The 15598-nt window shown below is 46.5% G+C and overlaps 1 protein-coding gene across 13 annotated transcripts in view; it reads right to left on the reverse strand.

The window, feature by feature from the left end:
* Positions 1–15598, reverse strand: part of LOC139276378 (CMP-N-acetylneuraminate-beta-galactosamide-alpha-2,3-sialyltransferase 4-like) — a 280344-nt gene that overhangs the window by 119793 nt on the left and 144953 nt on the right. For 10 of the 13 annotated variants that reach the window (XM_070894278.1, XM_070894275.1, XM_070894269.1 and 7 more), the window contains 2 exons: positions 5781–5816; positions 3847–4005 (listed from right to left, as the gene is read on the reverse strand). The exons of 1 other annotated variant lie outside the window; for it this stretch is intronic. In XM_070894278.1, coding sequence (XP_070750379.1) covers positions 3847–4005; positions 5781–5816 — 195 coding nt within the window. The remainder of the gene's footprint in view (positions 1–3846; positions 4006–5780; positions 5817–15598) is intronic. 2 more of the 13 variants (XM_070894281.1, XM_070894280.1) reach the window with 1 other exon arrangement.

Below are 15598 nucleotides of genomic sequence, written 5' to 3' on the forward strand. Positions count from 1 at the left end.
GCTTTGGAGGGGGTACAGAGACGATTCACTCGGCTGATTCCGGAGATGAGGGGGAGATTGAGTAGACTGGGTCTTTACTCGTTGGAGTTCAGAAGGATGAGGGGTGATCTTATAGAAACATTTAAAATAATGAAAGGGATAGACAAGATAGAGGCAGAGAGGTTGTTTCCACTGGTCGGGGAGACTAGAACTCGGGTGCACAGCCTCAAAATATGGGGGAGCCAATTTAAAACTGAGTTGAGAAGGAATTTCTTCTCCCAGAGAGTTGTGAATCTGTGGAATTCTCTGCCCAAGGAAGCAGTTGAGGCTAGCTCATTGAATGTATTCAAATCACAGATAGATAGATTTTTGACCAATAAGAGAATTAAGGGTTATGGGGAGCGGGCGGGTAAGTGGAGCTGAGTCCACGGCCAGATCAGCCATGATCTTGTTGAATGGCGGAGCAGGCTCGAGGGGCTAGATGGCCTACTCCTGGTCCTAATTCTTATGTTCTCATGTTCTAAAGTGCCCACATCTGGCTGAAAGAAATGTTCAAATCGCTTTATAACTGTTGAGCAGGAGGTCCGTTCCTCTAATGACATAGCATGGACATCATCCCTTCCTCGTCACCACTGTAAAGTCCTGTCCCCTCAGTACAGATTCACACGAGGCATGTAGTGAAGTCAAGGTCACTCTGTACCTGCACCTTTTATTTCACAGCTCTGGAATGCCGCACTTGCCTGAGACCTGTGCTTATATACCTGTCTCTTGCAAGTGCACCCCCGGTGGTAAGGTATGCTGGTGGTTACAGGTCATATCTTATTACAGTCATGTATAGCATGTTGGGAAACAGTTATATATAATGTCAGATACATGACACGCTAGCATTTTCCCAATGACAGATATTAGGCTAACTGGTCTATAGTTTCCTTTTTTCTGTCTCCTTCCTTTTTTAAATAGGGAAGTTACATTTACAGTTTTCCAATCCGTTGGGACCTCTCCAGACTCCAAGGAATTTTGGTAGATTGCAACCAATGCATCCACTATCTCTGTCGCCATTTCTTTTACGATCCGAGGATGCAAGCCATCAGGTCCAGGGGACTTGTCCACTTTTCGTTCAATTATTTTACCGAGTACTTTTTCTTCAGTGATAGTGATTGTATTATGTCCCCCCTCCCTATAGCCCCTCGATTATCTATTATTGGGATGTTTTTAGTGTCTTCTACCGTGAAGACCGATACAAAATATTTGTTCAATGTCTCTGCCATTTCCCTGTTCCCCATTATTAATTCTCCAGTCTCATCCTCTAAGGGACCAACATTTACTTTACCTACTCTCTTCTTTTATACATACCTGCAGACATTCTTACTATCTGTTTTTATATTTTGTGCTAGGTTACTTTCATAATCTATCTTCCCTCTCTTTATTATTTTTTTAGTCGTTCTTTGCTGGCTTTTAAAAGTTTCCCAATCCTCTGGCCTCCCACTAGTCTTGGCCACATTGTATTCCCTTATTTTCTTAGTTAGCCACGGATGGTTATCCCTTCTCTTACAGTCTTTCCTTCTCATTGGGGTATATTTTTGTTGCGAGTTATGAAATATCTCCTTAAATGTCTGTCACTGCTCATCAACCGTCCCATACTTTAATCTATTTTCCCAGTAAACTTTAGCCAACTCTGCCTTCATACCTTTGTAGTCTCCTTTATTTAAGCTTAGGACACTGGTTTGAGATCCAACTTTCTCACCCTCCAACTGAATTTGAAATTCAACCATGTTATGGTCACTCATTCCGAGAGGATCCTTTACTAGGAGATCATTTATTAATCCTGACTCTGCTCATCAACCATCTTACAATTTAATCTATTTTCCCAGTCCACTTTAGCCAACTCTGCCTTCATACCTTTGTAATCGCCTTTATTTAAGATCAGGACATTGGTTTGAGACCCAACTTTCTCACCCTCCAACTGAATTTGAAATTCAACCACTCTTTCCTAGAGGTTCCTTTACTATGAAATCATTTCTTAATCCTGTCTCATTACACATTACCAGATCTAAGGTAGCCTGCTCCCTGGTTGGTTCCACAATGTACTGGTCAATCCCAGATCCACTCTCTGAACTCTTCCTCAATGCTACCTTGGCCAATTTGATTTGTCCAATCAATATGAAGATTAAAATCATCCAAGATTATTGCCGTACCGTTCTTGCAAGCCTCCATTATTTCCTGATTTATACTCTGTCCAATAGTGTAACTACTGTTAGGGGACCCTATTAGACTACACCCACCAGTGACTTTGTTCCCTTATTATTTCTTATCTCCACCCAAACTGATTCCACATCTTGATCTTCTGAGCCAATATCGTTTCCACTTACTGCGCTGATCTCATCCTTTATTAGCAAAGCTACCCCACCTCCTTTTCCTTCCTGCCTATCCTTCAGAATTGTCAAATACCCCTGAATATTCAGTTCCCAGCCTCGGTCACCTTGCAATTACGTCTCTGTAATGGCAATCAGAGCATACCCACTTAATTGTGCCGTCAACTCATCCATCTTGTTACGAATGCCGCGTGCATTCAGATAAAGAACTTTTAATTTTGATTTTTTTTACCATTTTTCCCTGCTTTGAATCCACTTTCTGATACACTCTTATATTTACACATTCTGACCCTTCCTGGCACACTCTGGTTTTCATTTCCCCCAATGCTACCCTGCTCTATTGCCTTCTCCTTGCTCTTTGACTTTTAAAATTTCCGCTCACGTCAACCTTGCCCCCCACTATTTAGTTTAAAGCCCTCTCTACAACCCTAGTTATTTGATTCGCCAGGACACTAATCCCAGCACGGTTCAAGTGAATCCCGTCCCAATGGAACAGTTCCCTCTTACCCCAGTATTGGTGCAAGGGCGCCAGGAATCGAAACCCATTTCTCCCACACCAGTCTTTGATCCACGTGTTTAGCTCTCTGATCTCATTTACCCTATGTCAATTTGGCTCAGGTAGTAATCCAAAGATTATTACCTTTGTGGTTCTGCTTTTTAATTTGGCTCCGAGCTGCTCATACTCTCTCAGCAGAACCTCTTTCTTTGTCCTACCTATGTCGTTGGTACCCACGTAGACCACAACAACTGGATCTTCCCCCTCCCACTCCAAGTTCCTCTCCAGCCCAGAGGAGATGTCCTTTACCCTGGCACTGGGCAGGCAACACAGCCTTCGGGACTCACGCTCTCGGCTGCAGAGAATGTATCTATCCCCCTAACTATACTGTCCCCTATCACTACAACATTTCTTTTTACTTCCCTCCCCTCTTGAATGGGCCCATGTACCATGGTGCTGTGGTCAGTTTGCTCATCCACCCTACAGTCCCTGCTCTCGTCCACACGGAGTAAGAGTCTCGAACCTATTGGATAAGAGCAAGGGCCGAGGCTCCTTCATCACTCCACCCTGAGTCCCCATACCTTCCTCACTTGTAGTCACACCCTCCTGTCCCTGACCACAGACAAAATTTGAATTATTTCACCTAAGGGGTGTGACTCTCTGCTGGAACACAGGGTCTAGGTAACTCTCCCGGACGTGTCGCGACGTGTTTGAATCTCGGACTCCAGCTCATCAACACGGAGCCGAAGTTCCTCGAGCTGCAGACACTTGCTGCAGATGTGGTCGTCATGGACCTCAATGGTGTCCACAGCCATAACACATCGCCTCCCCTGCCATCTCTAATGTATGTTATTTAATTAATTCAGTTTTGAATGTTTCGTTTTTTTTAATCTCAGCTCTTAATTTAAACCACTGCCCAAGAAAAAAGAGAAATACTGACCAACCAAACACTTCCCTGTTTTCTTGTGATATAAAACTTTGATCCTTTTTACATCTTACCCTCCCAGGTCCACTGGCACTGTACTGACTAGCTGTATCTGTTGGTTGCCGCTCGGGTCGGATCTTGAGCTGTTTCTGTAGGTTTCCGCTCGGGTCGGGTCTTGAGCTGTTTCTGTAGGTTGTTGCTCGAGTCGGGTCCTGTGCTGTTTCTGTAGGTTGCTGTTTTTGTGAGGGTTTTTTAAAAGATTTTTTTTTAAAGGTTTTTCCTCCACCGCACCCCCGTCAGCACCGCCCCCGTCTCCCTTCGCCAGGCCTCTCTCGAAGTGCACACAGCCCGGCACTTTAGTTCACGCGTTTCCCATCCTTGCGACATGAAAAGTATACAACGCCTCCCTTAGCGCTGCGCTATCCTTACGCAGGGCCCAGGTGCCGAAATTTCCTTACCAAAGCACAGACTATTCCCAGCCGGTAACTTTCCCTCCCCGCCTCCGTTTTCGCCCCAAAAACCGAAAAGCCTCAAATCCAACCCATAATATTCTGAGGTGATCGACAGGATAGATGCTGAGAGGTTGTTTCCCTGGCTGGAGAGGTTAGAACTAGGGGTCCCAGTGTCAGGATAAGGAGTTGGCCATTTAAAACTGTGATGAGGAGGAATTTCTTCACTCTGGGGGTTGTGAATCTTTGGAATGTTCTGCCCCAAAGGGCTGTAGATGCTCCATCGTTGAATATATTCAAGGATGAGATTGATGGTTTTTTTGACTCTGGGGAAATCAAGGTAAATGGGGATCGAGTGGCGAGTGGAGTTGAGGTGGAAGATTAGCCATGATCTTATTGAATGGCAGATCAGGCTCGAAGGGACGACTGTTATTATGAGAATAGCGATAATTGTACCAGTCTCAGCATCGGTGATGGTGAGGTTGGTGGATCCACAGAGTAGGGAGACTGATTTAAACTTAGACCCCCCTCATCTCACATAACCGACTGTGTCTTCAGCTGACCACGACTCCTCACCCAGTATGGTCCCATGCTTCATGTATCCTGACTACCATTACTAAATCTTCACCCTTTCTTCTTTCCTCCAGGCGCCCTCACATGAAGAGCACGAGCCCCTGCCCACAGAGGAAGAAGACACCTCGGAGGAACTTATCCCTCCTGAGGGTGCACGGTCACGCTGACACAAGTTGCGGAAAGTGGCACATCGCGTGGACATGTTGGTCAGATAGATGGGCCGGCACCGGGTGGGTCTCACAACACAAGTGAGCAGGAGCAGGTGGTGGTGGTAGAGGCAGCCAAGGAACATAGGCACCGGAGGGCACTGTCCTTCCCCAAACTCTGCTCTGCTCAGAACAAATGTGTGAGGTGTTGGCAGTCCAGGCACTCCAAGGAAATTCCAAGATTTTGACCCAGCAACAATGAATGAACAGTATTCAAGTCAGGATGGTGTTTGATTTGGAGGGGACTTGGAAGTATGGAGTTCCCATGATCTTGTTGCTCTTGCACTTCTGGGTGGTCGTGGTCAAGGGCCTGGGAGGTGCTGTTAAAGAACATGGATGGATTCTCACTGCACCCTGTAGATAGTACAGCCATAGTGTGCAGGTGGGTTGGATAGTCTGGATGCGAGGAGGATGTTTCCCTTGGCTGGGAAGTCTAGAACAAGGGGTCACAGTCTCAGAATACGGGGTAGGAAATTTAGGACCAAGATGAGGAGAAATGTTTTCACTCAGGGGGAGGTGAACCTGTGGAATTCTCTTCCACAGAAGCCGGTGGAGGCCGTCACTGAATATATTTAAGAGGGAGATAGATAGATTTCTAGAAACAAAAGGAATCAAGGGGTTTGGGGAAAAAGCGGGAATATGGTGCTGAGATAGAGGATCAGCCATGATCATATTGAATGGCGGTGCAGACTCGAAGGGCCGAATGGCCTACTGCTCCTATTTTCTATGTTTCTATGTGGCGAGGGTGTAATTCAAACTGGGGAAAATGATTTTACTTACAAATGGTCCAAATGAAACATGTTGACATTTCTGAATCTGAAACAAGAAATTAAAAATTAAAATGAGAGTCAAACGCTTACAAATTACATTTACTGAGTGAATTCTTCTGTTACACTTAACAACAATAATGGGTTTAAATATACGCTATATCCTCTTGGTATCTTATCTGCTCAGTGCCTTACTCCACTGTGTTGTGAGCCTTAATGTACATGATCCAAAAACATCACTTAAGCTTTTAAAAGCATGCGGGTAGCAATTCATTATCGCCCCGTTTGGGGACGAGACTTAGCACCAGGCGCTGAAGTCTCGTCCCTCTCCAAAAATTGGGGTTACCTAAATCAAGCGCTGCACTTCCTCCCTGGGGCACACTGGGCCGAGCAGCGCTGCCGCATCCGAGGGTACCTGGCCCTCACTGACAGGGAAGGGCCCACGCTGCCCACGCTGCAGATTAAAAAGGGACCGACCGGGACCACCATGGAGCGGGGGAGCCACACGATCAGCCCAGTACTCCAGCAGAGTGCCGGGCAGAGCGATCGTGGGCAGGACCCCACGAGGAAACCGGATTAAGAGTGGAAAACCCAAGGTAAGTTTTTCTTTACTTACCTCGGTAGCGCACCTTTAATCATCGCCCCGGTAGTGGCCGGCCGCCCGATCCGCACCTCCTGCAGCTCTCGGTGTTATCGGCCGGCGTTGCTACAGGAGGCGAAAGCGAATTTTGGGGCCGGTGCACTAACAGAGCAATGCGTGCGGCGATGACATCATGATTTCCGGGCGCAGGCGATCGGGGCGCAAAGTCCTGGCGCCGCCCCTAAACTCCCGCCCAATCTCGTTAACTGCGCCAGGCCCAGTGGGTAACTCACTTCCAAAGATCAGTTGAATTTCGAACCCACAGACTTTCAAACTGGAGACCAGAGACCCTACTTGTGGGTAGAACAATTGGAGGACAGAGACACGATGAGTTGCTAGTCCATGTGCTTGCTTTGTTAGGTCAGAAAGAACTGAGCATGCTCATACTAAACCATGTGACAAACCATGTGATATTACATTACAGTGCTTTCCCCCTTCAAAAAAGTATTTAAAAAAATAGCCACTGACTCCATTCCTCTACCCAACATCTGTCTGAGGCGGAACCACACTGTTCATAACCTTGGTGTCATATTTAACCCTGAAATGAGCTTTCGACCACATATCCACAGCATAACTAAGATTGGCTATTTCCACTAGGCAAGAAATATAAAAACAGAGTAAGAGCGTCGACAGGTATATAAAAAGGAAGAGAGTAGCTAAAAGTAAACTTTGGTCCCTTAGAAGATGAGACTGGGGAATTAATAATGGTAAACAGGGAAATGGCAGAGACTTTGAACAAATATTTTGTATCGGTCTTCACGGTGTTTCGAATGAAGGACCAATATTCCAGATCCCGAACTACATGCTGAAGGGTGGAAGATGTCCGTGTGTGGATTTTTTTTAAAGTGTGGTGGCCGTTGCACACCAGCCACCACACGGGCTTGACAGAGCTAGGTCTTGGTCCAGTAGCAAGGATTACCCAAGACTAACTGGAGACCAGCTCTGCTGCACAGATCGAGCGCGCGCACGTATCGCAGACTTGTTTGAACCTGATGCTTCAGTTGCTGATGTCAGAACGGAGTCAAACTTATGCAAGTGTTCATGATCATGTCTTGGTTCATCTCTAACTGAGATCATTCGATTTACAGGAACACTTTGGGGCTGAAATTCAGCCTCCCGATACGGCCGGTTACCGCCAGAAAGCGATGAGCACGCGGCAGTGTCGAATGGCCGCCGGTTTCTTTTGTCGAATAGCTCGCAAAATTCTCCTCAGTGGTTTTTCTGGTGCTCCCCACTTCCGCCCCGCTACTGCCGACCCCTCCTAATTGCATCATCAAAGCGCGCACCACCGATGTCCCGCCCCGCAAGCAAAATTCAGCTGAGAAAGTCTTCCAGCCACCTGCCGGTGCCCCCAGCGGCTTTTTCTGTCGGTGAACAGTGTGTAAAATGGCTGTGCGGCTGCCATTAAAGGGGAAGGCGCACTATCGCAACAGCCATCTTATTTTTTTTTTGTCGGCCGTCTACCAGGTCGGGCCGACAATTATTCCCACGGATTTGCCTGGGCCGCCAACAGGCAGCCTGGCACCCGCTCTTGGTTGCCAGGCCACTGGCCCGGTCGAAACCATCCCTGGTGGCCCAGTGGGCCCAACTTAAAAATATGCAGAGTTCGCAGCAGTTCTCCCCTTTAACTGAATGGGAGAATCGTGGTGACACACCAGCGCGATGACGTCATCAGCCCGCCCCAACTTTGCAAGCTCTGCAAAATCTGCTAACCACTACGTGGCAGAGGAAGATCGGTCCATGGTGGATCAAAGCAATTTCGAGCTTCAGGTAGAGTAGGCAGATGCTGAAGTACACGGGGTGCACACATTTTTGACGAAATGTCCACCTATAATGCTAAATGTAAAATTGAATGGCTTACCCGTAGCCATGGAACTGGACACTGGCTCGAGCCATTCCATCATGAGTAAAAAGATGCTTGAGTGACTGTGGTGCAACAAGGCACTCAGACCAGCCCTGAGCCCTATCCACACGAAACTGAGAATGTACACCAAAGTGCTTATCACTGTCCTGGGCAGCGCAATGGTCAAGGTCACCTACGAGGGCACGGTGCACGAACTGCCACTCTGGATTGTCCCGGGTGATGGCTCCACACTGCTTGGAAGGAGCTGGTTGGGCAAAATCCGCTGCAACTCGGATGACATCCGAGCGCTATCACATGTCGACGAGGCCTCATGTACCCAGGTTCTTACAAATTTCCTTCCCTTTTTGAGCCAGGCATTGGAAACTTTTCCAGGGCGAAGGTGCGGATCCACTTGGTCCCAGAGGCATGACCCATTCACCACAAGGCACGAATGGTACCTCACATAATGAGGGAGAGAGTGGAAATCGAGCTGGACAGGCTGCAACGCGAGGGCATCATCTCCCCAGTGGAATTCAGCGAGTGGGCCAGCCCGATTGTCCCAGTACTCAAAAGTGATGGCACGGTCAGGATTTGCGGCGATTATAAAGTAACTATTAATCATTTCTCGCTACAGGACCAATGCCCACTACCGAAGGCAGACGACCTATTTGCGATGCTGGCAGGAGGCAAGACGTTCACCAAGCTCGACCTGACTTCGGCCTACATGACGCAGGAGCTGAAGGAGTATTCGAAAGGCCTCACCTGCATCAACACGCACAAGGGACTGTTCATCTACAACAGATGCCCGTTTGGAATTCGGTCGGCTGCAGAGGTCTTCCAGAGAAACATGGAGAGTGATAGAGAATTCAAACAGGCTGCATTTAGACAGACTGTGAGAATTCACAGACATCAAGTCAGAGATGCTACGTGAGTGGGAGCATGTTGCATTAAGTCATCAATCAACTTGACATTTTAGGACCTTGGGTAGCGAGCCAACTAAAAGGTTAAAACACTATTAATTGAGCCAATAAGGTCAAAGAAGGCGAGTTCTTTTCTGTAAATTAAACCCGGTATAAATACAGCCATTTTGATCATGTGGTCTCAGAAGGACAAAGACCTGGCTTGAAGCCAAGAGCTTGTTACTGCTGCCAAAAATAAAGTGACATTAAAACTACAATCGGAGTTCATATTTCATTGGAAATTAAGAGATCTAACAATTTTGCCGTCACGAACACAATCGCTGAGGGAAGAAACTGAATTTTGGACATCGGAGCTACATACTGAGATAAGGACTCCTCTTTATAAAAGTCCTCGGTCAAAAGTCTAAATTCGCCTTTCCTACGCGATTCCGAAAGCCTCCGGTTTGTGAACCCTCCGGTTGGTAGTCAGCTCGAGGTCCCATACACGTCTAACTTCGGCAGTGTGTTAGTTAATTAATCACCGACCTATTGATCGGCTAGAAAGCCTATGACTCGAGACCCCAGTAAAGAAATCAGTATTATGGCAGCAGGAGATAAGAGCAAAGAATTGCCTACAACTGTTAAAGGTGGGCAGGCACCACCTGTAGTTTTGATAAATGAGATTCTCGAACAGTTGAAAGAATACATAGAGCAACAATTCAATTTATCTAAAACCTGTATGAAGATCGAACAAAAGTACGGAACCTCCAAAGGACAATGGTCCTTGGACGAGATTAAAAGGGTCCAGGGAAAAATGACCCGTATGAAAAATAAAGAGCGGACTAGATGGTCCCCAGCCGTTATGGGACAGATCCGAAAGCGGAATGAAATTATAATGCGTGCGTTCCCAACATGATCGAGAACTGACCAGTACAAAGGACCAATTGCAAGCTGTTTGTGCACAGCTGCGACAGAAAAAGCTTGAACTTGAAAAGCTGGAAGTGGAAGTTAAAGATCTTAAAGGTGAAATTAAAGAATGGAAAAAATCATTAGGTCAAGAGACAGTAATAGGAAAATGAAAATCTATCCGCCAATTCCCAGGGTACCCATGTTTGGATAAATTAAAAGCGCAAACCCGAAGACACGACCGAGGAATAGATACAGATTCTGAATCCTCCGACAATACAGGGTCGGGGGATGAAGAATTAGAGGTGCGCTTTGCCCCGTTTAAAAAATGACGAGTTGTAGTCAAATCAGAAGAGACTGCGGATGAAGGCGGAACCAAAAAAACGAAGAAAAGGCTGTATGCAGAATACTTAATTCATGATCCGGCAGACCAGAGAAAATTGATAAATGGTCCAAGGAATTGCCCAATCCAAAGAAAGGGGGAGTGAAAACGTGGGACCAATTGGACCGCTTAAGAAATATATATCAACTTCATCTCTGGGACGGAGTGCAAATTTTGACCATAATGGTGCCAAAAACACAAGGTAGAAGAAGCTTTGGGGCAGGATGAGCAAGAATTAGACGCAGGATGGGAGACGATTAAACACTGGCTGCAAGCCTTCAGTCCAGCTAAGACAGACTGGGGAAAAATTGCAGCCTGCCAACAGAAAGGAACAGAGGAGGTCCTGGAGTATGACGAACGGTTTAGATGCACGTGGCTAGAACATTCGGGTATGAATAATACGGATGAGGAAATGGATGAACAAGTGTTTGGACACCTGAAAGCAGCTTTCGTGGCAGGTCTAAAGCCAGAACTGTCCAAAATGCTTAAGGTAGTGTTACCGGACTGGGAAGGTAGAGGAACTACCTTTGCAGCATTGGTGGATCGATGTAACCAATTAGATCGGGATATGGGAGCTAAAGTCCGAGCTGTACAGGCTGTGGGATGGAAATTCCAGAATTCCGATAAACAATTATTTAGAAAATTACCCGGAAAATGTCATTATTGTGGGAAAGAAGGTCACTGGGCCAAGACGTGCAGGGCAAAACAGAAAGGTCGTGGCTGAGGAAGAGGACGCAGCCAGGGATACAATTCAGCCAACAAACCAGGCTTGTCACAAGATAATGACCTCATAGAAGCATTTAAGCGACTGACAATACAACAACAGAAGAAGTTACTTGGGATAGCAAAAAAAGGTTAGAGCCCACCCTAGTCCCCCTCCTCGCACGAATACAACAAAGGGGAGATGGGCTATATATAAATGTGAGGGTGGGCGATAAGGATGTGGACTGTCTTTTAGACACAGGGGCGGAATTAATATGCTTACCCCTACAATATGGAAACTTTTTGCCGTTGGATGGTAGGGCACGTACAGCCTATGGAGTTGGGGGCCATAAAATGGAAATTAAAAGGACAACACCGGTACTTATAGGGCTGGGCCCACATGAATTAACCACGTCGGTCTGGATAGGCCCAGTAGATCAACCCCTTTTGGGAATGGACGTTCTAATCCAAGTAGATTCATCATTGCATTTCGAGGATGGTCGGGTGACATGGTCAATTAGAACTTTGAAGAAAGAAGAATTGAAGGAACATCCGATATGGGCTAAAGATAAGAACAATTGTGGCCTACTCCAGATGGAGCCTGCGTCATTTACTGGGACCAAGCCTCCATGCACTAAACAGTATCCCATCAGTCCAACTGCCATCGCGGGAATCTTACCGGTTATTCAGCAATTGGAGAAACAAGGGGTGCTTATTAAAACGCATAGCTCCTCCAATAGCCCCGTGTGGCTGGTACAGAAATCTAATGAGACTTGGTGTTTGACTGTCGATTATAGGAAAGCTAACCAGTGTATTGATCAAAAAGCTCCTTTGGTCGCAGATCCCTCCAATATTTTTAATGCCCTCATACCGGAACATAAATATTTCTCGGTTATACATATGGCCAACGGATTTTGGTCGGTGCCTCTGGCACCGGAGGTTCGACAGTGGTTTGCTTTCACAGTCCAAGGACAACAGTATACTTGGACCCAGTTACCACAGGGTTTCCACAACAGCCCTACGGTATTCCACATGGCTTTACAAAGCCATTTGCAAGAATTACCTCCCCTGTCATCCACAGTCATCCAATATGTAGACGATATCCCGCTAGCTTCAAACACGGAAGACCACCATGAACAAGATTTACGAGCTTTGCTGGACCACCTTTGGCTGAAAGGACATAAAGCCAGCATCGACAGAGCACAAATATCCCAAGAAGAGGTTGTATACCTGGGACAAAAGATTTCACAAGGAAAGAGAGAACTTACCCAGAATAGAACTGCAGCCATTCGGGCTGCTAAAAAACCCACCACTATTCAGGAACTAAGGTCTTTAACAGAAACTGGATTGATTCCTTCACACAGCTTGCTCAGCCATTGAATGCTATCTTAAAGGGGAAACGTGCCTCTAAAGAAGCCATCACCCTCACTAAAGAACAGCAAGAGGACTTCCTGAGTTTGAAAAAGGCTTTGTGTTCGGCACCGGCTCTGGGAATCCCCGACAGTGGGAAGCCATTTACCCTGTTTGTCCATGAGAAAGAAGGATATATGACAGCTATACTGACACAAGAACATGGGGATCAACAAAGACCTATTGGCTATTATTCGGCAAAACTGGATGCGGTAGCCCTCGGATGGGGAAGTTGCCGAAGGGCCATGGAAGCGACATGTCGAGCGGTAATGATCACTGCGGGTCGAGTCCTCGATTGTCAAGTGTCCCCACACCGTATACGCTTTGCTGTCTATGAATAGAATGTCTCTGGTGACGGCAGCTAGATGGACCCGCTGGACAGCAGTTGTGGAAGCTCCTAATCTCCATATCGTCTGGGCCAGCCCGGTTAATCCTGCAACTATGCTCCCGATGTCAGAATCGAGGGAGTAAGAGGGGGGAGAATGTGAAGAGCATGACTGCGTGGAGATTTTAAAAGAAACAGAAGAAGCAGCCTTAGCAGCAGAGGAGCCTCTGCACAACCCAGACCTCATCCTGTTTACAGATGGTTCCTCCTTTGTTGACAATGGTACCAGAAAAGCAGGATAGGCAGTTACAACCTTATATGGGGTAGTGGCAAAAGGATGTTTACCCTCAGGAACGTCAGCACAACAGGCCAAGTTACGGGCCCTGTCAGAAGCATGTCGAATAGCAGAAGGACAGACAGCTAATGTCTACACAGATTCGCGTTATGCTTTTGGAGTCGTTCACGACTTTGGTCTGTTATGGCGTAAAAGAGGATTCCTCACTGCTGCTGGTACACCTATCCGAAATGGAAAAGAAGTCCGAGACTTACTGGAGGCCATACAATTACGTCAGGAAGTGTCCATCCTGAAGTGTAAGGCCCATACTAAGGAAAATATCACGGAAGCACAAGGAAATGCCCTAGCCGACCAGGCAGCTAAAGATCCCGCCTCACAGGGCGTTCCTCCGGAAGAACCAACACAGATGTGCAGATTCAAAGCACTCAGGACTCTGACACGAGACCTTCAAACAATGCAAGGCGAGTGCTCCAGAGAGGAAAAATGGACATGGATTGAGGCAGGAATTAAGCTATGCGAAGATGGTGTCTGGAGACAAAGAGTTACCCACAAGCCAGTCACACCACAAGCGTTTATGCCTTTTTTAGCCCAACAGATCCACTTGTGGGGACACTTGGCCTCACAACAGATGACGGCACGGTTCCAGAAAAGCTGATGGGGTCGGGGATTTAAAAAACATGCCCAGCTGGTAACAGACCGCTGTTTGGTCTGCCAGAAAAATAATTCTGGACCCATCACGGTAATGCCCCAACTGAGGCCCCCTGCCCCTGTCGGACCATTCTAGCATCTGCAGGTTGATTATATATCTCATCCTTCATGCCAAGGATACACTAACATTCTTGTCATGGTCGACAGATTCTCTAGATGGGAAGAAGCTGTCCCAACTAAAAGAGCCACAGCCAATCACACTGCAAAGGTCTTGTGTAAGGATTACATTCCCCGATGGGGAGTCCCGAGTAGCATTGACTCAGATCAGGGAACACACTTCACAGGTGCTGTCTGCTAAGAAGTCTGTAGGTTACTGAACATTACGTGGGATTTACACTGTCCTTATCATCCACAATCATCAGGACAAGTAGAGCGAATGAATCGAACTCTGAAACAACAGCTTACCAAATATCACCAAGAAGGAACACCATGGCCCCAGGCACTACCAATAGTGCTATGTAGCATTAGGACAACCCCGAACAGAACTACAGGTCTAAGCCCATTTGAAATTATAACAGGAAGACCCATGTCGCTGCCAGGAACTATCGATTTACGGAAAGCTGATGTTCACTTAATGAGTGACACTTTGTTATCATACTGTCAGAACCTAACCAATGCTATTAGTTCTGTTTCCCGACAGGTATCGGCAGCTTGGGGTAATCCACCCGAAGGAGGACACGACATCATCCCGGGAGTCTGGGTGTATGTGAAAAAGTTGCATAAAGAACCTTTGGGTGCCAAGTGGGAGGGACCTTATCAAGTGTTATTGACCACCCAGGCAGCTGTTAAAGTCCAAGGAAAGAAAGCCTGGATCCACGCTTCACACGTTAAACGAGCACCCGTAACTGAAGCTGAAATCTAATAAGGACAATTACTTTTTGCCAAAATGTATAAATATACTGTATTACTGATTGTAGATATTCTCGGCATAGGCCTACTTCTTACTAGCTGACCCTCTGCACCAAAGGGAAATAGTAGAGTAGCAGGGGAATTACATGTAAATACCTTTTTATATATGTCATACATTTATGCCAAACAAGGTAACATTTCTAGTTGTTGGGTGTGTGCGCATATTTCTATTCACTCAAAGGGAGGAATTCCCTTGAGGCCAGTTCCCTTGAATAACTCGGAAATGGCTGAGTGGATAATTAATCAAAACAAAACAGGCAATGCGTTTCAGGATACAGAAAACTGGGCATGTAAATAGAAGTCAGCAGGTTACAATCTGACTACCTTTGAAGGGGGATACCAACCGTGCTGCAATAATTCCAAACAGCCCCCATTTTTTGTTATCACTAATACAACGGGAATAGGAAGACCGGGGGAATCGGTCCGTCTGATTAGAAACATCAAAGGAGGCCAAAATATGGGGTATAATAACTGCTCCCGGAATTATATAATCAAGCCACGGAACCGTCCAAACTGGGCCGATGTGGGAATTTTTAACATAACGGGGATTCTGAATAAAACAGATGGAAAAGCCTGGACAGGCCCTGGAGTGTTGCTGACAAAGAAACAGCTAACCTTCATTGCCTATAATGGCACCTACTGGGTGTGTGGCCACAATGCCTACCCTTGGCTACCCCAGAATTGGATGGGATCCTGCTATTTAGCCTACATTGTGCCTTATATGTATCATATAAAGTCACTGTCGGAACATTTACACCGTCCTAAGAGAGCTATCACAGGAACAGAGAGGTTCTTTGCCATTCTGATCCCCA

Source organism: Pristiophorus japonicus, chromosome 11 (genome assembly GCF_044704955.1).
Source record: "Pristiophorus japonicus isolate sPriJap1 chromosome 11, sPriJap1.hap1, whole genome shotgun sequence".
NCBI classification, from domain to species: Eukaryota; Metazoa; Chordata; class Chondrichthyes; family Pristiophoridae; genus Pristiophorus; species Pristiophorus japonicus.